This window comes from Eriocheir sinensis, chromosome 55, assembly GCF_024679095.1.
Source record: "Eriocheir sinensis breed Jianghai 21 chromosome 55, ASM2467909v1, whole genome shotgun sequence".
In the NCBI taxonomy this organism is placed as follows: domain Eukaryota; kingdom Metazoa; phylum Arthropoda; class Malacostraca; order Decapoda; family Varunidae; genus Eriocheir; species Eriocheir sinensis.
Genome location: NC_066563.1, coordinates 190,262 through 216,131, shown reverse-complemented (window position 1 = coordinate 216,131; position 25,870 = coordinate 190,262). Strand labels below are relative to the sequence as shown.

The following is a 25,870-nucleotide window of genomic DNA, read 5'->3' as shown; positions in this document are numbered from 1 at the left end:
CCGAAACGTGTATTTCTTCAGTCACGTGAATGGAATTATTGACATTCCTTCGGCCCCCTCAATGCCCCTTCACCCTCCCTTCCCCTCCCTAACCCAAATGCGGCCAGCGCACACTATATGGCATCAGCAGGGAATAAAAAGGACAATGAAGCCATAAACGTTAATTTCATGTTAACGTCGTGTTCTAGTTTAAAAGGCATTATATTTCCCTTCCACGTTACTGTAACACGTTACTCGAGACACTTTTTTACTCCCTGTAAAGAATGACACTAAAGTACAAATTATACGTATCCTCATACGTTTGATGAATGAAAATCTAGTCATAAATATTTTCACGAGGCTCACACTTAACTTCCTTCCTTGAGGGAGGTGCAAGTATGTCAATATTTTCTTTCCACGCACAACACCAGCGTGATCCGGTTCCTGCCAGCTAGTTGCGTCATCCTCCTCCCCGGCACGTAGTAGTGCAGTTACCGCAGTGTCCTGGATGCCCCTTGCCTGGAACTGAGCCAGTTGTTCTCAAATGGTTTTTGTTTCGTTTTATTTTACTTTCCAGCCATGTTCTCACCTGTGACCCCCTAAAACAATAATAGGTAAACGAGTCGATGTTTAAACTGTTCCAGGTTGAATATCTTAATAGGTCAAAGATTCGAAGTCTCTTCGAGGCATTGACGTACATTGGCTTACGGCAGCTTCAGTCTTGAAAGGATGAGTAAGGAAGGAAGTGAGACACGAACTAATTGTATGAACGTGAGTCCGCTGGGTTGCGCCCAGTTCTCCTCACAATGTTAACCTGTATACCTTTTCCCCCTAATCAATGGAAACACCGGTTTTTCATAATTATTATCTATAATTTCCCCTGAGTTCTGCAAATTAAAAATATCCGCCATTTCAAGTTCTTCCCTTCTTCCCCTAACCTAGTAATTAGTCCTTCCCCTTGTTATGCCTCCAGGCACTGGGACTCAACGCTCACCAGTTCCTCCTGGCACGCTGGGGGTCACACCGGGACCTCAGTCTCCTCACCAGCATCAGCTACGTCGGCTTCCCCCTGGGCGTCATGCTGTCCCACCCGCTCGTCTCCACCTTGTGCCTCCATGGGCCCTGGGGTGGCTGGCCCTCTGTATTCTACCTCATGGGGGCTGTCGGGGGCCTCTGGTGCGTCGCCGCGGCCTTCCTGCTCTACAACAACCCCGCTGCGCATCCGCTAGTGTCCAAAGAGGAGATTAGGTATGTACGTAGTCAGAAGATGCTGTAGACTGAGTATATGTTTGTTTTTTCTTGTATTTTTGAACTGAGTCACCCCTGTTGACCCCCCATGTGTTCGAAGAAGATGGCCAAGGGTCTGAAGGTGTTAAGGTGTATTTGGGTCATAGCGTTTGTATTTGCCTTTCTATTTATTCTGATTTGACGTATTTTTTCTTTCTCACCCCCACACGAGACGAGATCAAGTGTTGTGGTACATGTAAAGATTATACAGGATGAAACTGCTTTTTCTCAAACTTGTTCTGTCAACTTTTATTTCACACCCATGCAGTCGTCTTCAGAGAGGGGGTCAGATGTTCTTTTAAGGTATAAATGCTGAGTATGATTTATATCTTGTGTAACTGTCTTTTAAATGGCTTATTCCTTCAACTGTATTCGCTCTATTATCTTTATCTACTCTATTTATTTTCTGTGTATCTTCTTTCCATGTATCAGCGCCAAGGACTCATGGTTGTTTTTCTACCCTTGGAGATTTTAATACTTTTCTCTCTTGATGCCTTATTCTATTTTATACCAGAGTTGGTTAGCTAAAGCAGTAGCCTACAGCATACACGATACTCTCACTCATTGCATATCAGTGTGCCGCTCTCTGCAGGTATTTCCTCCGGTACGGCCCCAATATCGACCTGAGTGGGGAGTCGAGCGGGGCGGCGGCGTGGCGGCGGCTGGCGAGGAGCGGCCCCGTGTGGGCACTCGTAGGCACCGGCGTGTTTGGCAGCTTCGGTTACTTTGTCTTCACGCTGCACCAGCCGCTCTTCTTCAGGGACGTGTTCAACGTTTCTATTGAGGAGGTGAATTTTTACATGCATGAAAGTAAACTAGCTGTATCGTTTTAATATATATATATATATATATATATATATATATATATATATATATATATATATATATATATATATATATATATATATATATATATATATATATATATATATATATATATATATATATATATATATATATATATATATATATATATATATATATATATATATATATATATATTCTAATTTTTCCTTACAATAATAAGATATATGTCAACTACAGCCCTGTTTCCCTTCTAAATATCGGATACACGTTGCCTGCAGTCCCTATTTCCCTCTTAAATATCGGATACCCACTCATTACAGCACCATATTTCGCCCCTAAATATCAGATACACGTTGACTGCAGCCCCTTGCCCCTCTTAAACATCGGATACACGTTGACTGCTCCCCCTTACACTGGTTCCCGAGCTTTTACAGGTTGGCGCCCCCTTGACTCCCAGATGAGTTACTAGCGTCCATTACCCACGCACATGCGAACACACACCTCGTTCTCGGTAGCTGCAGGGTATGCTGCAAATTGAAAACAAGAGTAAACACAAACATTATGGCTTATGGATTTTGTTATGGATTATGGTAATTTCGTTTGTTAAGTAGACTTGATCATTCAGATTTTGTAAAAAACAATGTTATTAATTACTCCTAATGCCACCCTGCCACCTCCCTACAGCTCCCGACCCTTCCTCCTTCTAAATATCAGATAAACGTTAACTACAGCCGTTTTCTCACTTAAATACCAGATACTCGTTAACTACAGCCCCTTTTCCTCCTAAATATCGGATACGTTTTAAGTGAAGCCCCTTTTCCTTCTTTAATATCAGATGCGAGTTACCTGGAGCTTATTTTTCCTTTTCAGTATCAGAAGGCTACATATTAACGACAGACTTTTTTATCTTTTAAACATCTGAAACGTGTGAACATAAGCTCTTTTGCACTCTTTAATTTCAGATATACGTTAACTACAGCTTTTTTTTTTTCCTTATTCACATCTTTAGTTCAGTTGCACTCCTATACATCTTAAACACACAGTGCTCAACTATACACAACTGTTAGATATCAAATACAAAGTGCAGCCCTAAATGTATCGAGTCACTCTTGAAGTTCGAAAAAAGTGCCAGGTGTCGGTTCAGCTTCATAAACAATCGAATCGCCTCGCCCTAACGACCCCTTCTGCGGCGTCTACACAGAACGGTTTCATGTCCTCGCTGCCGTGGAGTCTGGAGGTGCCCGTGTCCGTGGCGGTGGGCATGGCGGTGGACCTGCTGCGGCGGCGGGTTGTCTCACTCACCACCACCAAAAAGTTCTTCAATACCGTCGGTGAGTCACTTTTACGCTACACATGTACTGACCCAGCCTGAGCCGCATTACCACCACCCCCCTACGCCTACCGAACCCACTGCAAACCATTTACGCATTTATATCTAACTTGCTAATTGCACTTTATTCCGAAGTCCGCACGAGTACGAAATATAGTCTTACAAAATATAGTAAGATAACATACCCAAGAAGCACTGCTGGAGCTACTAAGCCATTTCCTGCTACGCACAAACCACCACAGCGCACCATATCCGTAAACAGAACAGCATTCCAACAACCATTCCTTCCATTCCTCTCCTACAACGCTGCGCCAAGGCTTCCTGATGGCCGGCCTGACGCCCCTACTGGTGGTGGAGATCGGGTGTGCGTGGCGCTGGGTGGGCGCCGCCCTCCTGTTGCTGGTGGTGGCGGGGAACTGCACGGCCTTCGTCGGGGGCTACTACTATACCCCCGTGGACCTGGCCGCGCCCTGGGCAGCCACCCTCTCTGGCCTGACGAGTACCTTCATAGGGCTGAACGGCCTGGTGGCTCCCCTGGTTGTGGCTCACCTTACCCCCACGGTTCTCACCCATTTGTGTTATTACAGGAACGAGTCAAAATTGCACTGCCATGTAATTCATCCCATTTCATTGAACACTTTCATTTTGTATGGCAAGACATTACATTTATCAAATGTAATTTAGCAAATTGTTATTTAGTTAGCTAAATTTCCTAACAATACCTAATTTCATAAAATCCTATACTCTAACCGCTTGGTTTTCCTTTTGTGATGTCATCTCAATAGTTTTCTTTTTATTTTCTAGTAGGATTTTTTAAGCTCTTAATGCACGAATTTAAAGTGATCCGCATCATCCATAAGAATTTTACCACAAATAACGCGACACATTGGACATGGACAGTGTTTTGTATTCCTTAAGTAGCTGCTTTACTTTTTTTTCATAGTTAGATTCCTCACACTTAACTTCCGATTACCTTTTTTAAAAAAAAACGGCCTACTTTCGTATGCCGAAAAATGTCGAATGTTGCTGTTACTCTGCTAAAGGTAGCACGTAGGGAACGGGGTCAGGCATACTATTATTACCGAGACTTGCCGAGGGAATGGCCTGCTAACGGCTTGTAATGTGGGTTTTATAATAATTATCGCGAATGGCACAGTGTAGTGTATTTCCTCAGCCTGATATACGTGCGTAAATAGCGTTTTTTTTTTTGTTTTTTTTTACGATTTCGCCTATGCCGCCGGTAGGCTTGCTTGGAGGGGTCTGATGGTATGGCGCAGCCCGTTGTGGCGCAGGCAAGTATTTATAGTGGCGCCATCTTGCATTGGCTCATGCTGTCCCCCGGAGCTCATCTTTGATCCTAGAATCTAGAGTCCGGGTTGATAGGTGGTCTTCTGGACAGCATGTGGTTAATCTTAGGCCACTCGGCGGTGACTGAAAGATCACAGCTTGTGGCACCGGGCGGGGCGCGAACCCGCGTCGACCTGGACGCGGCGCCGTTACGCTATGTACTCAGCCACTGTCCGGTAATGGATGTTGTAAGGCCACCTCCTAAACGTGAGAGGAAATCGATGTCTAGAAAAATCATGTAATGTTAGCGCGTTAATATCTTGATAGCACGATCGCCATCGATGATTTTCTCCAGCTAAACGAATGGGCTCACTGCTAGCAAAGTTAATACAAGTGCTCGGTATGGTTGCTGTTGTATCACATAGCTCGTATAGTTAGCTTAATTTATTGGTACCCCGTGGTTTGGCGCTCTCGCGGAACGCAACCGCACCTAATTTCATTAGATATTATTTCATGGATACTTATTATTTGAGGTGGTTACACTTGCGTAACCCTTCCACGATCTTTAATTGATTCGCATAGAATATGATTTATGTATATGTGAAGTCACTCATGTCACACGTACTAAATATTAAAAAAATAATAATTACTTGCCTCAAAACAGAAAACTATTAGAACTGTAAATATTTATTGACCATTTCCCTCTCCCCTTATTGGCACAGAAAAAATCATATATCAAAGGAACAAATGCCATAACAGACAAATATATTACATAGCAATACTTTTTATTCACCCTCGATCATTTCCTTAACCATTCATTGTTTCCACCCCCACACTCAGGGCAGCCGGGATGAGTGGCGGCAGGTGTTCCGGCTGAGTGGGGGACTGTACCTCGCCGGGGCTCTTGTCTTCCTCGTCTGGGGGAGCGCTGAGCCCCTCCCATGGATTGCCAACTCCTCTTCTGCCTCAGCGCACCCTCCTGCTACTGCTGGTACCCGCCTCCAGCAGGTAGACAGAAAGTAGGTTATTCTTCCTCTGTTTTGCCTAATTACACGTTTTCATAAGTTTCGCCTCTGAGGGAAATTTATGAAATGTTTCAAAATTCATAATGGTGTGAATGTGGATAAATTAAAGTTGTTTATGCTTACTAATATCCCATACGAGAAATAAAGACAAACTTTTGTGTAAAGAAATAGACTCGGAGTGCAGCATTTTTTTCTTCATCACCGAATTGTGTACGATCACTTTCTGTGCTTCAGTGAAACACAATTGAGTCATTTAAAAACAAACTTTACCGCCACTTCCTCCATCTTTATATTCTCTACAGCAGAAATGCAACTTATTCTATTTCTGACTTTGGGCATTAACCTCGAAAATAAGCTTATTTCATATGCTGATGATACAACTCTATACTCCTCTGTTCACTCTCCTAGCAACAGAGGTGAAGTTGCTGCATCTCTGAATAGGGACTTGGCAATGATCACCGCTTGGTGTCAACATTGGGGCATGAAGCTTAATGCTAATAAAATGCATTCCATTACCATCAGTAGATCCCGTACGTTGAATCCACCTCATCCTTGTTTGCGTATTTTTGATGAACAGATAGATTAAAGATGTTAAATTTCTAGTATCCGTTTGTTGGGAGTCACTTGATTCTAAACTGACATTTGAGAAGCACATCCGTTCCATGTCTTCCACTAGTGCACAGAAGACAGGCTTACTTCGTAAGTGCTTCAAAACATTTGCTTGATTGTGACAACTGTAATCAAATCTTTTTATGCATTCATTTTGTCCCACTTTGAGTATTGTGCTCCTGTTTGGATGTCTGTTGCCAATTGCCATTTAAGGTTTCTTGACAGAACTCTCAATTAAATTTATTTCTCCAGCACTTGTTCTTGATCATCGGGGTCAAGTTGGTGCCCTTAGCATTTTTTTTTTTTAATAATAATCGGCATCCCTTACACAATGCTTTGCCTGATCCTATTACTTCTGCCCGGAGGTTTGCTCTTAGTCAAAACGATCTTGCTTTTAATCCTATGAATTTTTGTACTAAACAATTCTCACAATGTATTCTTCCGTCGTTGACAAATTTATGGAATCAGTTACCCAATGAGATTGTTCATTCTGCAGACATTTCTACATTTAAGTCTTGTGTGAATGTCTTTTTGAAACAGTAATTTTATTTTTCCTCCTTTTGGCTTTGACTGGCCAGTTTCTTAACTTTCGTTGCCTTTGCTTCTCTCCAGTACCTTTTGGTGTTTTGTGTGGTTCAACTTGTTGTATCTGCACCCTGGAGGGAGACTTTGGTAGCTTATCATAATGATGATAATAATTTTTATTGGTGGCCAGTTGATGTTGTCTCGATTAGGTGGACAGGTTACATAATATTCTCTCTCTCTCTCTCTCTCTCTCTCTCTCTCTCTCTCTCTCTCTCTCTCTCTTTAGAAAGATAGGACTTAATTAAGGTTATCTAGTAATTAAGTTAATCAATTATTTTTTGATTCACCAACAAAAATTATCTTAAAAATCTATCATTACTCCTATTTTTTTCCTCCAGAATTTCAACACAACGTCAGAGGATGGAAAGTTCGACACAGACCCCAGTGAACAAGAGGGACACAGCCACAGCCACAGAAGAGGTTTATTTGTGAATTTATGGTCTTCCATCCTACGTGCATAAAAAAGTATACCCCATAATACCTTTGCTTCAATAATCTCATTATCAAAATCTAAACACAGGTGAAAATGTACATAATTACATGGGAGACAAATTCCATTACCTTTCATCTCAATATCAGAGGCTGAAGAAAAGGGACCCAGAAACACCTGCAGCCACTGAGGAGATGTGTGTGTTGTGAACACTCCTCATGTAGATCTTTATAACTAATTACTTAATTTTCTCGTAATACTCATCAGAATGGTCAAACGGCCTGAATGGCTCCCTTCTCTACCTTTATGGGAGAGAAAATTTGCATAACGCATTCTCCCTCACACTCCCTTAAAACAGTCATAAAATGTTCTGCCATCTCCTCTCCCTTTCCCCTATGTTTCTTAAGTGCCCAAGAGTGCCTTGCTTTACCCAATCAATCACTTCTGTTATTGCAGTGTTCCACTCCCTCAGGAATACTGCAATGATTTTTCATGCATGTCATGCACAGCAATTTAATTTGAGTTTGTGCAATCTTGTACTACCATATGCACTCAAGGGATACCCCATCTCAACTGCCTAGATCCTCTTTCACTTTGTTATATGTAGGAAATAATGTTATAATGATGACGATGATGGGCAGAGATGGTAATACAGCAAGTGTGGGAGGAGGAGGTGGGGAAGCCTTGTCTGGTACAGGGTTGAATCTTTATAAAATACAAAGAATACATCGGTGGCCTTTATTTTTCCTTTCCATGCTTCATTCCAAAGCCTAGACAGCTCACTTCACCTGAACACAATTTTAAGTACAGACTAGTGCAGATTTCTCCATTCATTAACACAAAAGTTTTATATAATTTTGTTCCCCAGAGCTGCCTTCTCCAATAACCATTAATAATAATAATATTAATTAGTTTAGATTTTCATTGTTCTCACACAGATGGACAAGTATACAACAAGGATTCATAAAGATAACAGCTGACCATGTTAAGAATGCCACTAGAAAAGAACAAGACCATTGTGACTACTGCACCATGAACAAGTGAGTCATCACCAAGAGCCATTATTTAGTGGCAGGTGTGTCAGAATTACAGGTCACATGTTTTGGATATGCCAGTCAACAAGGTACGTCAAACAATTAGTTGTGCATAGCAGCAGTTTGCATACTTAAGTAAACTAAAATACATATTCTTTTGGTGACTTTTGATCAAAGATTACTTAATTAAAACTTTAAAGTTAGGGTTCAATAAATGGAGTCCTGGGTATAACAGTAAATAGAAGAGTTAGAGTTTATTGATAGTCACATTCTTTCAACAAATTTTGTCTCAAGAGATCATGAGAAGGAGAGTTTACAGTCCATAATAATATCATGGATAGTGTGTTGTTATGACAGGATAAATACCATAATATTTTTTGAGGGGTGAGCTTTGTCTTGAAGGACATTAAAAGGCACTTAATTGTAACTCTTGTTCATTTATAAGTGTTTCCGTTGCTTTTATTTGTATTGCCAAAACAGATTCCAAGAAGTGCAGGTGTGAGTGTGTGTGTGCGTGTGTGATAATCACTTCACTTCCAACACGTGACAGGAAGGTTTGAGCAAATAAAACCTTCCCACAACTCCATCAGTGGCACAGAAACAATTATAAAAACTAAAACATATATCCACAAGTAATGAAGATCAGTGTCACATTTTTAAAATCTTAATTTAAAAAAACTGACACTAATATCAACACTATAAAACAAGACTGAGGGAGACATACAACCCAGACAAGTACCAATGGAATGTCACAAGTAAAATCCAACATTACACAACTACTCTGCAATTCTTTTACAATTATTAATAAAAACTCTAAGAGATCACATCACACTTCCTTTACCTTCTCTTCATACTGATAGTCATCACCAATATTATAATTAAAATGCAATAATTCCATTTCTTTCACTGATAACAAGTGAGAAGTGGCAAGCCAAGGAAGGATGTAAATGTCAGAAAACAGACACTCCGAATGTTAGAGAAATGACCCAGTGACAAAGAGCAATGGGTACACTGCCACACAAAAACATGGTCTCATAGTAATACCCCACTCCCAAATGAACACAACTAGGATGTTTTTCACTGTGTTAATACCGTTTCTCTGATGTAATACCCCACTTGATGTCAGTTTTTTTTTTGTTTTTCTTCAAATTTTATGACTATTTTGAATAGAGCCATAAATGGTTCCACGAATATAAAATGGGCAAAAATACTTCTAGGGATCTAACTGAGTACTTCCTGGTTGCATCTATCTATCCTAGTGTTCTAACTGTTCTTACAGAGGTGATGTTACTAGCACTGGACATCTAGCTGAGACTATTGTGTTCAATCAAGTCATTCATACACTATTCAAACACTTACTGCTGCACTGTGCCATGACACAAGACACTGCACAACAGCCATGACTTCTGAACCACATACTTGAGGACCACCATACAATATAAAAGTAGTACAATCTAGATTTTTCTTTGTTTGCACCTATTTGGCATTGACCTCTGAGCCCTTAGCTGTGGGAGGCAAAACATCACAATATTGAGTGACACCTGAACAACGGCCTGCCTTTCCCACCTGCACCTCGGCCCTTTTGTCCTGGCCCAGCACCTCGACTACTGTGACTTGTCCTTCTTGCCCCGGCGCTTGGAGGCCCCTTTGACTGTACCTGAAGTAAAGGACAAAGCTCAGGTAAATAATGTTGAAAGCAGTGGTAGAGCTACAAAAAAGGTCCATGGGTGAATGGGGATGCTTAGACAAACCCATTCAAAGGCTTAGTTGTATTCCTTCTGAAGTTTTGTTGTGTTAAATGTTCACTTTGAATGAAAATATTCTAATTGAGGTCCAGTTAAGAACACCGAGGACTCATTTCCATCCCCAAAAAGCCTACTCATGCCATAGTTGAAAGGTTTTACAATTTTTGATAATGAATGAGCTTAAGAGATACTCACCCCAAACACCCAGGTGGAGCTTTTGTCCGAGGAAAACAAAGAGCAGGTTGGGGGGCACCAGAGAGGCCATGAACAATGCCCTGCTCTTAAAGTCCAGCACCTCAAAGACGGGGTACACCCAGAACCCCGTGTGGTGGGCGATGAAGCAGAGCCTGAGTGGAGGGGAAGGAGAGTAATGGAGTATAGATGATTACTATGACAACTCCTCAAATAGCTTTCTCTTTTTCTCTTCCTTAATTACTGTTACTATTGCATTTGTAATTTCTTACTGTCCCATACTTTTCACAAGGCTATGTGTTATTTTTTGAGTAACTGCTGGTGAGAGGAAATCTAGAAAAGGAAAAATATGAAGGAAAAAAAGAACCATATGTAAATAAGAAAGGGTACACGTGGGTGAACAAAGAAGACGCAATGTGAGGGAAAACAAAAAAAATAGCAGCAAAGCAACAACATTTGAGGGGGTGCCTGAGGAGGTATTTTTGACGAACATTTTTGAAACTGACTAATTTAGTTTTTCTCGTTCTCGTGATAAGCTTATTTTTTGTAGAATTAAAAAAACAAGGTCCCTTTAAGATATTTAAATGCCCTACGCTGTTGCATCATAGCCTGACTTGCGTATCAACACACATGGTATGACTCAGAGATGCCTGGAGGGTGCCATCAAGAACCCTAATGAATCTCTTCATTCAAAAGTTTGGAGCCACATGACCTTGCAGTTGCGGCGCCAAGACAAACGCCCCGTTCAAAAGTTTGGATCAAGTACCAGAAAGTCAAGTTTTACGGCCTCTCAAGGGGTTATGTTCCTGGTACAACATACAGCACTTGATCATAACTTTGGATATACAGGAGAAAGTATCATAATGCCTCTCCTCAGGACTGAAGCAAGATTACAAGAATCTTTGCAGTGGCTGGACATGGAAAAAGCCAGGCATGCAACACCTAAGGCAAAGAAAAAACTGAAAGAGGAGATGGATGAGCCATACCAACCTGGAGTTCTAGTTCTAGGATAAAATCTGGCAACAATGAGGAAGTTGGCACCTTATGACACCCTCACCTTTGAGTGAACAAGGTATAAAATCATATGTGAAGATTTCATGCCAATCAAATAAATACAAATGGCAAGACACGGATGAAATGGAAAAAAGCCGATGATTGCACACACCTCACGCCTGCCTGATTTCAGTTTTTCTCTATGTTAAATAGTAGTTGGGAAATCGGGTAGGAGTAAAGTGTGTGCAGTCATTGGCTTGGAGGGGTGGCGGTACCAAGGCCCTGCATCCTAGAGGCAGCCTCAGGTGCACTCTAGTACAGAATCTGAATTCTATGTTAACTGAAACAAAATAAAAATAAAAGCTTTCATCCAAACTCACCAAAATATATAGAGTGCTGAAGCCACGACAATGGGGAAGTACAGCATGCCTCCTTTAGGGTAGACATGGTTGGTGACAATGATCTCGATGATTGAAGCAAAGAAGGGAAGTGTGTGCATGAGGTGGTTCAGCCATCCGGGGAACCAGGCATCCATGGAGACTGGGAAGATGAGCTCACGATCCACGGCATACAGACCCCAGAAGATGAGCGGGACAAACTGTGCGGGTGGATGGCACTGAATAGTGTTGTTACCCTTGCTGATGTTAATATTTATTTTAAACAGGAGTCAATCCAGGGGGAAGAGATGTCCAAGGGAGGACAATACATTCACCCAAATTTACAGAGATCTTAAAGAAAACAAATTGCTAGGTATCAGTGGATAAGATGAAAGTCAAGAAGTATCTCTTCATCATCATTATTTCATTTAACGTCCATTTTCACTCTTCCTGAGCGGTTGGAAGCTTCGTGGCTCTCCTCCGTTCTACTTTATCTTCTGCCCAATGCTCATCCAATCCTGAGTGGCTGAGTGGTTAGCGTGCGGGCCCCACATTCACCACGCCATGGACAATATCGGATCAAATCCCCACGCTACCACTTGGGATTTTTCAGTCACCGTTGAGTGGCCTAAGACTACCCACATGCTGTCCAGAAGACCACCTATCAACCCAGACTCTAGAAGAAACCGTCCAAGTGAATCAAGAATGAGTTCCAGGGGGCAGCATGAGCCGAGTATAACTGGTGCCACTATAAAAATTGCCTGTGCCATGATGGGCTTGGGCCAACCACCAGGCCCTTGAAGAAAGCCTACCGGCGCTATAGGCGGAGATGTTAAAAAAAAAGTCTCCCTGTATACACCTTCTCCACATTTTCCTAGGTCTACCAACTTGTCTCCTTCCTTCTACCTCCAATCTCTCCAAAACTCCCAGCACTGTATCCTCCCCTGCTCTCTTTACATGTCCAAACCATTGGAGTCTTTCCCTTCTGAGCACTGTTTCCAGGTCCTCTACTCCACATCTGTTAGCTACATCTGCACTGGACACTCTGTCTTGCCACCTGATCCCTGCCATATACCTCAGCATTCTGCAATCACTTGCTCTCAATACCTCCATCAATTTTCTAGTTAGAGCCCATGTTTCTGCTCCATACAACGTCACTGATCTAATACACACTTGGTACACCCCTGCTCTGCTCTTTAGAGTGATGCTATGATTCACAAGTAGACTAGCCACCTCCCTCCACTTTCACCACGCTGCCGCCACTCTCGCTCTCACTGTCCTCTCCACTCCCACCTTACAGTCCAGAACATCTCCCAAATAACAGGAATGTTCTACCTCATCCAGCTTCCTCCATTCACCTCTAGTTCATCCCTCTCAGTTTCTTGTCCTTGCTGTCTCCTCACACAAGCTGGGCATGTAAAATTCTGCACTCCTCTTTCATTTCTGAGGCCTGAGCATCTATGGTGGCACCACTGCCTGCAACATGCACAAGACTGAATTTACATATATACTCCCTTCCCACAGCATCCACATGGATATTTTCCTGATTTAATCTTTTCTCTTGCTTCTTTTCCAGTCACCATGTACTTTGTTTTTTCCAAATTAATTTTCAAACCTCTCTCCTCCATTCCTTCCTTCCACTTATTAAACTTTTCTTTCACTTCTTCTGCTGTCTCTGCATTTACTACCAAGTCATCTGCATACAGCAGCTCCCATGGTGCCTCTCCTCTTGCTCCCTTTGTTGCCTCCTCCATTACTGTTATAAACAAGAGCAGGCTAAGGGCAGATCCCTGGTGAGCCCACACACTAATTTTGAACTGATCTGATGTTCCCACCACTGTTTTCATTTTCGATTTTGTCCTTCATATAGTCCCATCACCGATTCAACCAATCTTTCTGGTACTCTTTGCCTTCTCAATGCCCATCTTATACAGTCTTGTCAATTCCACCACTCCTTCCTTTCCTGCTGCTTTTATTAAATCTACTGTTAGCCCTGTAGGTCCTGCTGCTCTACCATTTTTCATTTCCTTTAGTGCTTCTTTTACTTCCTCTTCCGTAATTTTTTTTTTGTGGGCCTTCTACTTTTTCAGTTTCATTTATTGTATATTCATTTTCCTCATTTAATAGTTCAAGAAGTATCTAGAGATATTTTATCAAGCAAAGATCTTACAGCTGTCTTTATGACTTTCCTGTAGCTTTGAGAGACTTTTCACTGTATTCACAAGACATACCTTACTACACACACTAAGGATATTTCACCATACTGACATGAACACCACCTCTTCACAACAACAGATACACAACACAATATGGACTCACCACCCCCAGGGGAAGCACCACTGTTGGCAGCAGGACATCTCGGAGCTTCTGCAGGAAACTTCTTTTGTTGTGGATGAGTGTCTCTGAGCCCAAGAAGTCATTTAGCGCACACAGGCCAAAAAAGACACACTGGAGGACCTGCCAGGGACAAATGTGATGAGTAGGTGAATATATTAACTTAAGTGGTAGTTGAGTAGACATATTAACTGTTTAGTGTGTAGGCATCAGAAGTGGTTATGTATTGTGGATACAGGCTGACAACAGAACACTGAAGGACCTTTTAGCAGATGTGTGGGTGAAGGTGTTATTCTTATGAACATAACAATGTTTATTATAAGAATAGGGAATGTTTCCTTCAATAGTGACTGAGCAAGCTTATTGTAGTGTGAATTTTTCATTAGTATTTACTGACATTACTATTTTCACAGTGTATGTATAAAGTTCAAATTATCAAAGTGTAGCAATAAAGCAACATGCAAAACATGGACTAACAATTAAGAAACAAATATCATAATGCATACGTATAATAAGAGAAGAGAACAAAATGAGAGGATGAACACTGAAAAAAAATCACACCGAGTCAAAAAAACAGAAAATTCCACATAATGGCTAATAATGTTTGAAAGAAAATTGGTAGATGGTTGTGAAAAATACTAAAAAAGAAAAAAAAATTAAAGGTGGAGCGAACTCAGATGCCAGGCAGGCACAGATCCTTACCAAGGTAATGTATGTCAAGTACTTCCAGCGTCCACCAATGACATGGAAGGTCATGAGGTAACTGGTGGAGGTGGGAGGGATGGCCACCTTGTAGTGGTCAGAATACAGCCCATACGAGTACACAAGGAAAGTGACGGCATGGAAGCCTTTTTGCACAACATCCATGGCCTTCAGTTCTAAATATAACTTTTTTTCCTTGTGTTGCTATAAAGTGTGGCGTGCAGAAGGAGATTATTATATCACTGAAAGAAGGAAGATAAACATTGAGGCGTTAGTCTGTTCCTTACCGCAGTGAGGAAAGTCAAGTACTTCCAGTGTCCGCCAATGACCTCATAGGTGATGCTGTAACCAAACTCGCCAGGTGGTATGACCATTACCTCGTGGTAGTAATACACCGTGAACACATACACCGGAAAAATGATGGCATGGAATGCTTTCTGGAGTGGCCCCATTGCTGTGAGCATTTCACTTTTCCACCTTTCTCTACTGCTAAACAAAAAAAAATTATGTTGATGGGGAAAACAAGTTTCACCAATAGATATCTTGGACCCTTCTCATCTAAGTTCAGGTAATGTTTTTAGTTGAATTTTGTGTTTTTTCCTTTCAAGCCCTTGTATGAAATAAAAGCCTAAGTCTGAGATAAGCAGTGCTGCCTGGGCAGGGAACAATAAGAGCATAAGCATTAGGCCACACACTCTTGGTTCAGTAAAGCAAAGTGTACAGCATATTACAGGAATCCTTCAGTATGATGGGTGTTGCTATGCCAGCATCTTTGTTTGTTTATTTATTGCTGTTAAGGGCCAACTCTGTACACACTTACCAACTAATTTCACGAATGCCATAACGTCTCCTGACATCATGGATAGATCAAAATACAAGACCCCATTAAAGAAGGATCACTGCATGCATATCTTCTGTCAAGGGGTCAGTTTGTCAACATGCTTCAGACATAAGAAGAACAAAACCTAAGTACAATCAAGCATGACAACTACCACAAATTTCACATGTAATTATATACGAGAATAAATAGCTCATTGAAAATCAGAAGTAGCAACATCAGTGAGTCAACATGACAACGCAGAATGAAGAATACAGCCATCACATGCTTGTCACTCCTCAACAAAAAGAAGCAGATCCATTAATATTTGCCTCTGTATCTCTCCTTTCATACAACTTCCACTCCTTTCCCTCCTTCATCTTGTACCATTTGACTTTCAATCCACTTTCTTTGCATTATACAATACACAACATTTTTTTCACAGATGATGCAAGCAACATTACTCAGCTCACATAAGTGATCCTTCAAGCACATAAAAAAAAAAACTTTTCTTTGCACTATATATACAGCTGAAGATGAACACAAAGCACAGCAGCAATGCAAGCCAGGCAGCATGCACAGAGCAATGAGGGTGTCACAGTGTAGTGTTAAGGTAATGCTGCAATTGTTCAGCCTGGAGGTGGGCAAGGTAATAGTGGCTCTTATCACTTCATATCATCTGGCAGTATCTCTTACTTGGCCTTGATTAATTATGAAGCAAGGGTCAATTTACTTATCAAATACAGTGCAGCATATTCTTATCTCCAACAAAATGGAGGTGAATGATTCCCATACTTTGTTTTCTGATAGGAATTTTATAAGTCCAAGATCATTTAACAATTCACCTCATTTTTTTTTTTCCAGCAATGAAACAAACTGGGAGTTTATGTATTGAAAAAAGGAGCTGGTAATTTTTTTTTTTTAACTCATTATCTCTTTATCAGCAACATCTTGGTCTAAAAATTAAATGACCTCTGAAACAGTCTCTTCAGTTCCACAGAACAACTTTGTCTCCACTGCATAACGTGTACTGATAACATTATGACATGATATTAAAATAAATTCATTGAATGCACATGAATTTGCTTAAATTTAATCATATGAGAGAGAGAGAGAGAGAGAGAGAGAGAGAGAGAGAGAGAGAGAGAGAGAGAGAGAGAGAGAGAGAGAGAGAGAGAGAGAGAGAGAGAGAGAGAGAGAGAGAGAGAGAGAGAGAGAGAGTATAATACTACCAGTACTACACTACACTAAATATAAGTTACAATAAAAGAAAGTGGGAATGTTGAGAGAAGTCAGTAAAAGAGGCAAAACAATAATAAAATGGAAAAAAAAATATAATGTCACACCACTACCCTGTTCCATCTGGTGAGGTAAAAAAAAGAAAAAAGTAATAACCCAATCATTCCAAACAACAAGGTCAGCAAAGAAAAGAAACAGAGAGGAAAATGCACCACTAACTTACTCCATTATAAGAAAAAAAGAAAAAAAGGAGAAAATCTACATCTTTCTCAACTTACTGCATTTAGAAATGTTAGAAATTTGAGGCGGCCACCGTACTGGTTGTACATGAAGTCATAACGAGGTGATGTCTCCGTGGGAAAGGTCTTCCAGGCATTAACATAAATCCCAAACACCCATGTGCCGAACAACACCACGTGAAGGATTTTCTGACTCTCCATGGCTGGTGATGTGGTCTAGGGTCTTGGGGAGTGGGCTGGAATGGTAGGAATGAGGAATGGAATGTGGTGTGGGCTGAAAGGAGCAGAATTGAAGGATGAGGAAGTGAATTATGGGATATTATTATTATATTATGTCTTGAGGAATGTCTGATTGGGAACAGCATAAGGAGTGAGTTGCAGAGTTGATTGAAAGAGGAACTGATGGATAAGGTATGGAAGTTGTGGAAAGAGGATGAATAAGTCTCAGGGAATGCCTGAAAGGAGTAGGAACTGAATGAATTGTGATTTGGATTGAATGTAAAAATTAAGGAATTAAGGAATGAGTAAAATTTGGGTAAAATAGGACAAGGTAAAGTTTAGTCTGTGGCATGGCATGAAGAATGAGGATGTAAAGGATTCAGAAAGCTCAAGGACTACTTCAAAGGATAATACAGTGCAAAAGAAGTTAATATGGGTACAGAAAATCCTACCTACTATGGGGAACTGGGAAAAGCTAAAATACCTTTTAATGATATCCTGCAATTGACCTCTCTTTTGGCTACTCTTTACTTTTTACTTTTGTGGGAGCGGCGAGTAGCAGGCTTTTTTTTGTACTCTTTTTGTTGCCCTTGAGCCGCATCCTTTGATGTTAAAAAATAAATAAATAAATAAAAAGGGAGGTGTTCTATCCCTAAGTGCATGTTGTGCATTCTTTCACTTTGTTGTCAACGTGAGTGTGCTAAAGGTCCATGAAAGCAGTGAATGAGCTAGTCTAGATAGGCAAGGGTAGCATTAAGCCAAGCAGCATGCATTAAGTTACAAAGTGGTATAATACACTCCATTCTTACGTTGTACAAATAGTATAAATATCACCTGAAAAAAGAGGATGACTAAAGACTTCAATTATATCAATTGTTAGTTCGAAAATGCACATACATGATTGCATGAAATATAATAGCAATGAATGTGTTTCCTTAATTGGCTAGTAAATGCTTAGGAAACAACAGGAAACAACTCTGGAGAGGAATTCTGAGGTTCATGCGTTGAATGCATGGATTTTGGGGAGCAAGAGGGGCATGGCTGAGGACACTATCCATGGCCATAGAAACTGTCTGTGCAATACTATAAGTAACCACTACTGCATATATATATATATATATATATATATATATATATATATATATATATATATATATATATATATATATATATATATATATATATATACTCTAACAAACAGTTTAGAACACATCTTGAATCAGATGACCATAGGGAGGGTTAGGTTAACATTTCAAGTGGAATAGTTTTCCACTGGAGGAGAAGTAGGTTACTTTGTATAATTATATGACTTGGTCAGGTGTATTTAGTGAGCAGTAGTATTCTCCTCCACTGACAGCACTGCTTATAAAGATACACTAAAATGATGATATATGAGTAACTACTTGAATTTAATGAATTTAAAATTTGGTTTAACTGCTCTTATGTTCTATTCATTCCTACACAGCCGCTGAACAAAAGTAGAGGTCAGCCGGATGAACAGAGCTCAGCTGAGATTACAAGCACTTCCTGTCCCTCTGAACCACTCACACAACCCCCCCAAGATTCCTCAACAATACTCAAACTCTTCATCCCCTCCAAATCTCGCGTTAGTAAAGAAATTAGTGTCACCCACATCCACTCTTATCTGTCCTACGGCTCCCCACACAGCAAGACACTATTTTCCCTCAACACATTTACACTATTATAACCTTCACAGTGAACGCTTCCCAATCATTATTTTTTAGTTCTTAAGGATTTGATGTAGACTGTCCTCTCTATACGCATCTTACGCTACGAACTGAGTGGGTGATGGCTCTACAATGGGTGGGTAGCGGCGGGCCGGTGCGGGCTGGGAGTGAGAAGACGAAAGACACGGCGCTCAGCCTCCGCTTCGCCGGGTTTGTTTATCTCGCCGCCCGCCGTGACGACACCGCGGCCCATCACCGTGACGTAGCATCCCAAGACGTCACTTCATCAGGATCAATAGGGTGTTTTTATGCTAGATTTTGTCGTTATTGCATTGCTGAAGGTGTTTTGATTATGAACAAAGAAATCTTATGAAGCTAAATGTGTACGGTATAGTTTATAGGCCTAAAGTTATCTATTTTTTACACTCACATAAGGTACTAAACTCGCAGTTATCATCATCAGTTATCAGTCTACTTTCTCCTGAAGATACTTCTCTGATAGGCTATCGACCAAGGCCCCTTTGCTGATAAAAGAATATACAAAAAGTGTCTAAAATTTGTTTATTAGCGCTGCCTCTGTACGTGTTTCCTATCTTTTACACGTTTGCACCCCCGTGGGCTACTTTTATTGATATTGTCTGTGGACTGGGAGATGTGTATCCATGACAAGTAGCCTATAGCATACCACTTCCATAATCCCCACGTATATACATGTACTGTACACTCGATCACTGTAACTTCCTCTCCTTGAACTGGTAGGTATTTCTTTTTGCAGAAATATAAATATCTAACAACCTGTTATATTCTACCCAGAGAACATGTAGCTAGTTTGAATTTGATAAACCAAAGGAAGCTATGCAATAAAAATGATCATTGTAAACAACGGCGTGAGTTCAGCTGCAATCAAATCATTTCCAATTATTTCCAAGGCCTTTTTGTTTTGTTTTGCCTTTGGCGCCGGTAGGCTTTCTTTGGTGGGGCCTAGTGGTCGGCCCCATCCAGCTGTTGCGCAGGCAAGTGTTTATAGTGGTTCCATATCTTACTTGGCTCAAGCTGTCCCCCACGGGGGTGGGGGGGGGAGGCTAGTGATATTTGTTTGTTATGGTTGTGTGGTGAATAATTGATTGATTGATTGATAGTTTATTGTTGCAAGTAAACAACAAAGGAGAAGGGAGGAAGTAGTTTGTGTATGTTTGGTGGTTCGCTCCCGCTCATGTGTTTCGTTCCCTCTGGATGGCTCGTTTCGGATTCGCTTAGCACGTCTCGGTTTATTTCCCTCAGAAGGTGACGTTAGGTAGCTGATTCAGAGCTTCAAGCTTTCGCTGTCTGTCTTTTCTCTTGACACCACCTCCAACCTCTTTCCTTCCGTGTGTCTGGGTAGAAATTGCTGTGTGGGTGGGTGTGTTAGTGCCCCGTCTATTACCGTGTGGGTGTGGGTGTTAGTGGCCCATCTATGTTGGTGTGTGTGTTCGTGTCCATCTATTACTGTGTTAATGGCCCATCTATTACTGTGGGTGGGTGTGTTATTGGCCCATCTATACTGTGAGGGTGTGGGTGATAGTGGCCCATCTATACTGTGTGGGTGTGGGTGTGGTGGGCCCTGGTGCTTTTTTTTTTGGTGGGGCATGGTTTTTTTTTTTGGTGGGCCCTGTTTTTTTTTGGTGAGCCCTGGTGGGGTTTTCCGGTGGGACCTGCTGGGTTTTTTTTTGTGGGACATGGTGTTTTTTTGTGGGGCCTGGTGTTTTTTTTTGGTGGGGCCTTGTGTTTTTTGGTGGGACCTGGTGTTTTTTTTGTGGGGCCTTGTGTGTTTTTTTGTGGGGCCTGGTGTTTTTGTGGTGGGGCCTGGTGTTTTTTTTTGGTGGGGCCTGGTGTTTTTGTGGTGGGGCCTGGTGTTTTTTTTTTTGTGGGGCCTGGTTTTTTTTTTGTGGGGCCTGGTGTTTTTTTTTTTGGGGGGCCTGGTGTTTTTTTTTGTGGGGCCTGGTGTTTTTTTTGGTGGGGCCTGGTGTTTTTTTTTTGGTGGGGCTTGGTGCTTTTTTTGGTGGGGCCTGGTGCTTTTTTTGGTGGGGCCTGGTGTTTTTTTTGGTGGGGCCTGGTGTTTTTTTTGGTGGGGCCTGGTGTGTTTTTTTGGTGGGGCCTGGTGTTTTTTTGTTGGGGCCTGTGGTATTTTTTGGTGTGGCCTGGTGTATTTTTTGGTGGGGCCTAGTGTTTTTTTTTTTTGTGGGGGCTTTGTGGTTTTTGGGGTGGGGCCTGGTGTTTTTTTGGTGGGGCCTGGTGTTTTTTGGTGGGGCCTAGTGTTTTTCTTTTGTGGGGCCTGGTGTTTTTTTTGGTGGGCCTTGTTTTTTTTTTGGTGGGGCCTTGTGTTTTTTGTGGGGCCTGGTGTTTTTTTTGGTGGGGCCTGGTGTTTTTTTTGGTGGGGCCTAGTGTTTTTTTTTTGGTGGGGCCTGGTGTGTTTTTTGGTGGGGCCTGGTGTTTTTTTTTTGGTGGGGCCTGGTGTGTTTTTTGTAGGACCTGGTGGGGTTTTTTGTGGGACCTGTTTTTTTTTTGTTTTTTTTGGCGGGGCCTGGTGTGGTTAATGTTTATAATGATGCCATCTTAGTTGGCACATTCTACCTCCCCGCAGCTCATTTTTTTATCCTTATATAGAGAGAATCTGGAGTCTGGGTTGATAGGTGGTTTTTAGGACATGTGGGTGGTCTTTGGCCATGCGCCGATGACTTATGGTGGTGGTACGTAATAGTGATGGTGGTACATGATAGTGGTGATGGTGGTGGTGGTACGTGATAGTGGTGGTGGTGGTGGTGGTGGTGGTACGTGATCGTGGTGGTGGTGGTGGTGGTGGTGGTACGTGATCGTGGTGGTGGTGGTGGTGGTGGTGGTGGTGGTACGTGATAGTGGTGGTGGTGGTGGTACGTGATAGTGGTGGTGGTGGTGGTACGTGATAGTAGTGGTGGTGGTGGTGGTGGTGGTACGTGATAGTAGTGGTGGTGGTGGTGGTGGTGGTACGTGATGGTGGTGGTGGTACGTGATAGTGGTGGTGGTGGGGGTGGTACGTGATAGTGGTGGTGGTGGTGGTGGTGGTGGTACGTGAGTGGTGGTGGTGGTGGTGGTGGTGGTGGTACGTGATAGCGGTGGTGGTGGTACGTGATGGTGGTGGTGGTGCCCTTGCCTTGCCCTTGCACTCAAACATTTTCTTGGCATGTTGCTGGGGAAAAAAGATCTGAATATGTAGTGAAAGTTGAGTGAAAAGTGTAATAGTGGAAAATGGCAAAAGCGCAAAGGCAGGCAAATCAGGGAAAGAAAAGGACAGATAACCTAAGTTCAGGATGAATGCTTAAGCCTTGCCTTGCCCTTGCCTTGATTTGCCCTTGCCTTGACTTAATTGCCTTGCCTTGCCCAGCCCTTCCCTTGCCTTGCCCTTCCCTTGCCCTGTCCTGCCTTGGCTGCCAGCCCTGTGCGTCTCGCCTTCTTGGCTGGCTGGCCTTGTGCGTTCCCTGACATTGCCTTCTTGGCTGGCCAGCCCTGTGCGTCTCGTCTTCTTGGCTGGCCATATATAGCCCTGTGCGGTGTCTCCCTTGCCTTGTCCTTCCCTTGCCCTGACCTTCCCTTGTTCTGCCCTTCCCTTCCCTTGCCCAGCCCTTCCCTTGCCCTGCCCTTCCCTTGCCTTGTCCTGCCTTGGCTGCCAGCCCTGTGCGTCTCGTCTTCTTGGCTGGCTGGCCCTGTGCGTTCCCTGACCTTGCCTTCTTGGCTGGCCAGCCCTGTGCGTCTCGTCTTCTTGGCTGGCCATATATAGCCCTGTGCGTTGGTCTTCCTTGCCTTGTCCTTCCCTTGCCCTGCCCTTTCCTTGCCCTGCCCTTCCCTTGCCTTGCCTTGCCCTTCCCTTGCCTTGCCCTGCCCTTCCCTTGCCTTCCCTTGCCTTGCCTTGCCCTTTATTCACTTGTAATACTGAGCACTTCATCCTGAACTTAGGTTTTCTGTCCATTTCTTTCCTTGATTTGCCTACCTATGCGCTTTTGCTATTTTCCATTATTACATTTTTCACTCAACTTTCACTGCATGCTCAGATCTTTTTTTGCAGCAACATGCCAAGAAAATTTTTGTGAGGTATTAATTTCACTGCTTCCTCTTTACATCCTTATGGTCCTAACACGGTACTTATTCCTCAGTCTTCCTCCTCCACTCTATGCCACTCCTCTTCCCCAATGACATACCTGTCACAGGCCACTATCAGGTGCTCTTTTTGTTTCTTTTTCCCCTATACAAACGCTGCAGTTTTTGTCCTTCTCATCTCTGCTTCTCTCCTTTACTTGTTGTTGGCCTCAGGGTTATACGTCTTACGACAAGTTACCAAGGAATATTAAGGTGCATGGGAATATATAAAAGTATTGACTAAACTATACATAAGAATGAAGTGGAAAGGTTCTGACGTATATGTATATATCTAAGTGTGTTGTAAGGAATATTTTTAAAACTTAAAGTACCAGGTTATATTTTCATGCATGTACGTACTACGCGATATGTTTACGCATCTATGAAGTCTCGGGTTATATATTTGTTAGTGTGCACTGCTGCTCCGGCTATCGCAACCCTTACTTCTGCTACCCATGTATTGCCCAGACCCTTAATATACCCCAACTTCAGCATCTCCATTTAAGAGAAGCACTGGGGGGCAGCATGGGCCAGGCAAAAGGCGTAGGAACTGGCACGCGCTATAGATAAAATCTGCTTTGTGTTGTTGCTCCTCGTACTGTGGCAATGACACACGGTACCAAACACCCCGTTATACAATGTCTGCAGTAAGGGTTATACGTGATGATTTCTATACGCAAGTAAATATACGTAACGAAAAAAGGTTGATTAAAATGCTTTGTTTCCTTAGGGATGATTCTTGATGACATATGATTGTAGGTCTGCAGGAAGGGTTATACGTGATGATGATTTCTATACATAAACTAATATACATAACAGGAAAATGAAGAATGAGATGTTTGTATAAGGTCAAAAGGGCTGATTCTCGATGATGTGTGTCTGTGTTGCATTCTCCCATATATACACTCCAAGCTTACATGAAGAGCTATACGTACTGAAATTTATAAAATCAATTATACATAAAAGGAAAATGATGAATATTCATCAAGAAGTTTGTATAGGGTCAAAAGGGCTGATTCTCGACGATGTATGTCTGTATTGCTTTCTTTTATACGCTTCTTGCTTGTAGGAAGGGCTACACGCACTGAAATTTATACACGAGCAATTATACTTATATTTGTAAGTATATGTACGATGCGACATTTTAAGCGTACGTTACTGGGTTATATTTGTAAGTATATGTATGAAGCGATATATTTACGTATGTTTAGGTGGTATAGTTTAAGCAAAAGGTACTGGGTTTTATATTTCTAAGTGTGTGTACTAAACTATATATTTACATGTCTACCAGTGGGAGTGGGATATATTTTAAGTACGTGCTATGGGAAAATACATATGGGGAGCGTATTAATCTGGCATAATGGTAGTATCGTAACAGCTTTGGTGCTGCTGCGATTGGCTATCAATAACAACTATGGCTTTTGAATGCCAAACCTAACTTCCTCTTCGACTATTCACATTAACCTTTTTGCTGCTGCTGCTGCTATTAACAACTATATATGGTTTCTGCATGACAATATTTGCTGCTACGGCTATTTACAATTTCTACGGATTTTGGGTATTGCAACAAACCCATACACTGTTGATCGAAACAACCCCGCAAGCTTTTGTTACTACACCGCGCACTTTCGTTACAATCACGTATGCTTTCATAACAATTCTCTACCCTTTTGTTACAACCCCATGTGCTTTTATAACAACGTGCACTCTTTCGTAACAATTAATTTCCTGACCAAATAAGAGGATTAGGCCTACGGGGGACACCTCTTGAAAAAAAAAACGCGCCAAGACTTTTACCTCAAATCAAGGTGGTGTGGAAATAAAGTCAACACACGAACACACACACAGTACCATACACCCCGTTATACAGTGTCTCCGCCATACGAAGACACACATATACGGTTGAGAGGGCTGATCCTTGATGATGTATGGTTGAATGTCTGCAGTAAGGGTTATACGTGATTTCTAAACGCAAAATAAATATACGTAACGAAAAATGGTTGATTAAAATGCCTTCTGTTTCCTTAGGGATGATTCTTGATGACATATGATTGTATGTCTGCAGGAAGGGTTATACGTGATGATTTCTATACACAAACTAATTATATTACAGGAAAATGAATAAGGTTAGTATATAAGGTCGAAAGGGCTGGCATGTCTGTATTGCATTCTTTTATACACCCCATGCTTGCAGGAAGGGCTATACGTACTGAAATTTATACAAAAGTAATTATACGCAGCAGGAAATGAAGAATGGAATGTTTGTATAAGGTCAAAAGGGCTGGTTCTTGATGTGTTTGTGTTGCATTCTTTCATACTCCATGCTTGCAGGAAGGGTTATACCTTATACCTACTGAAATTTATGCAAAAGCAATTATACGTAACAGGAAAATTATAAATGAGATGGTTGTATAAGGTCAAAAGGGCTGAATCTCGATGATGTGTCTGTGTTGCATTCGTTCATACACTCCATGCTTGCAGGAAGGGTCATACGTAATGACTTATATACACAAACTAATATACATAACAGGGAAATGATGAATAAGATGTTTGTATGAGGTCAAAAGGGCTGAGTCTCGATGATGTATGTCTGTATTGCATTATCCCATACACCATGCTTGCAGGAAGAGTTATACGCATAGCTGGGCACGATGACAGAAAACTATTATTCCCGATAACTGATAATGAAAAACCTTAACAAGATCAAGAGAATAGACCAGGTCTTTTCACGCATAGGTTTTGACGTCATCAAAAGAGATAGAGGGCAGAGAGGGATAGTGAGCAGGCGGAGAATAATAAGGAAAAA

General features: G+C 41.8%; 2 protein-coding genes across 21 annotated transcripts in view; one reads left to right on the top strand and one right to left on the bottom strand.

The window, feature by feature from the left end:
- Window positions 1–8,069, top strand: part of LOC126983867 (uncharacterized transporter slc-17.2-like) — a 12,508-nt gene extending 4,439 nt beyond the window's left edge. Inside the window, exons 4-9 of one of the 2 annotated variants that reach the window (XM_050836996.1) lie at window positions 953–1,227; window positions 1,859–2,054; window positions 3,275–3,404; window positions 3,720–3,964; window positions 5,531–5,709; window positions 7,248–8,069. In XM_050836996.1, the coding sequence (XP_050692953.1) occupies window positions 953–1,227; window positions 1,859–2,054; window positions 3,275–3,404; window positions 3,720–3,964; window positions 5,531–5,709; window positions 7,248–7,341 (1,119 nt within the window). In that variant the 3' untranslated portion in view covers window positions 7,342–8,069. Of the gene's footprint in view, window positions 1–952; window positions 1,228–1,858; window positions 2,055–3,274; window positions 3,405–3,719; window positions 3,965–5,530; window positions 5,710–7,247 lie in introns of those variants that run through there. The other variant, XM_050836997.1, reaches the window with a different exon arrangement.
- LOC126983868 (androgen-induced gene 1 protein-like) lies at window positions 8,064–19,179 on the bottom strand. 19 transcript variants are annotated; one of them, XM_050837008.1, is made up of 7 exons: window positions 19,030–19,179; window positions 17,051–17,247; window positions 14,717–14,958; window positions 14,000–14,137; window positions 11,684–11,901; window positions 10,314–10,465; window positions 8,064–10,030 (listed from the first exon to the last, which is right to left on the bottom strand). In XM_050837008.1, exons 3-7 carry the CDS (start codon window positions 14,879–14,881, stop codon window positions 9,978–9,980), a joined length of 726 nt encoding a protein of 241 aa, XP_050692965.1. In that variant the 5' UTR covers window positions 14,882–14,958; window positions 17,051–17,247; window positions 19,030–19,179; the 3' UTR covers window positions 8,064–9,977. The 19 variants fall into 19 exon arrangements, with proteins under 19 accessions (XP_050692965.1, XP_050692963.1, XP_050692969.1 ...); XM_050837006.1 differs by having other exon boundaries at window positions 19,021–19,165; XM_050837012.1 differs by having other exon boundaries at window positions 19,050–19,162.
- Between the last annotated feature and the right edge of the window lie 6,691 nt (window positions 19,180–25,870).

Bases quoted from the DNA above. Each gene is read 5' to 3' on its own strand.
- LOC126983868 (XM_050837002.1), bottom strand. From the start codon at position 15,180: ATGCTCACAGCAATGGGGCCACTCCAGAAAGCATTCCATGCCATCATT. The intron at 10,466-11,683 runs GTGAGTTTGGAT...CCCTCCACTCAG, and splicing joins TCAGCACTCTATATATTTTG to GCTCTGCTTCATCGCCCACC. The intron at 10,031-10,313 runs GTGAGTATCTCT...CCTTTACTTCAG, and splicing joins GCTCCACCTGGGTGTTTGGG to GTACAGTCAAAGGGGCCTCC.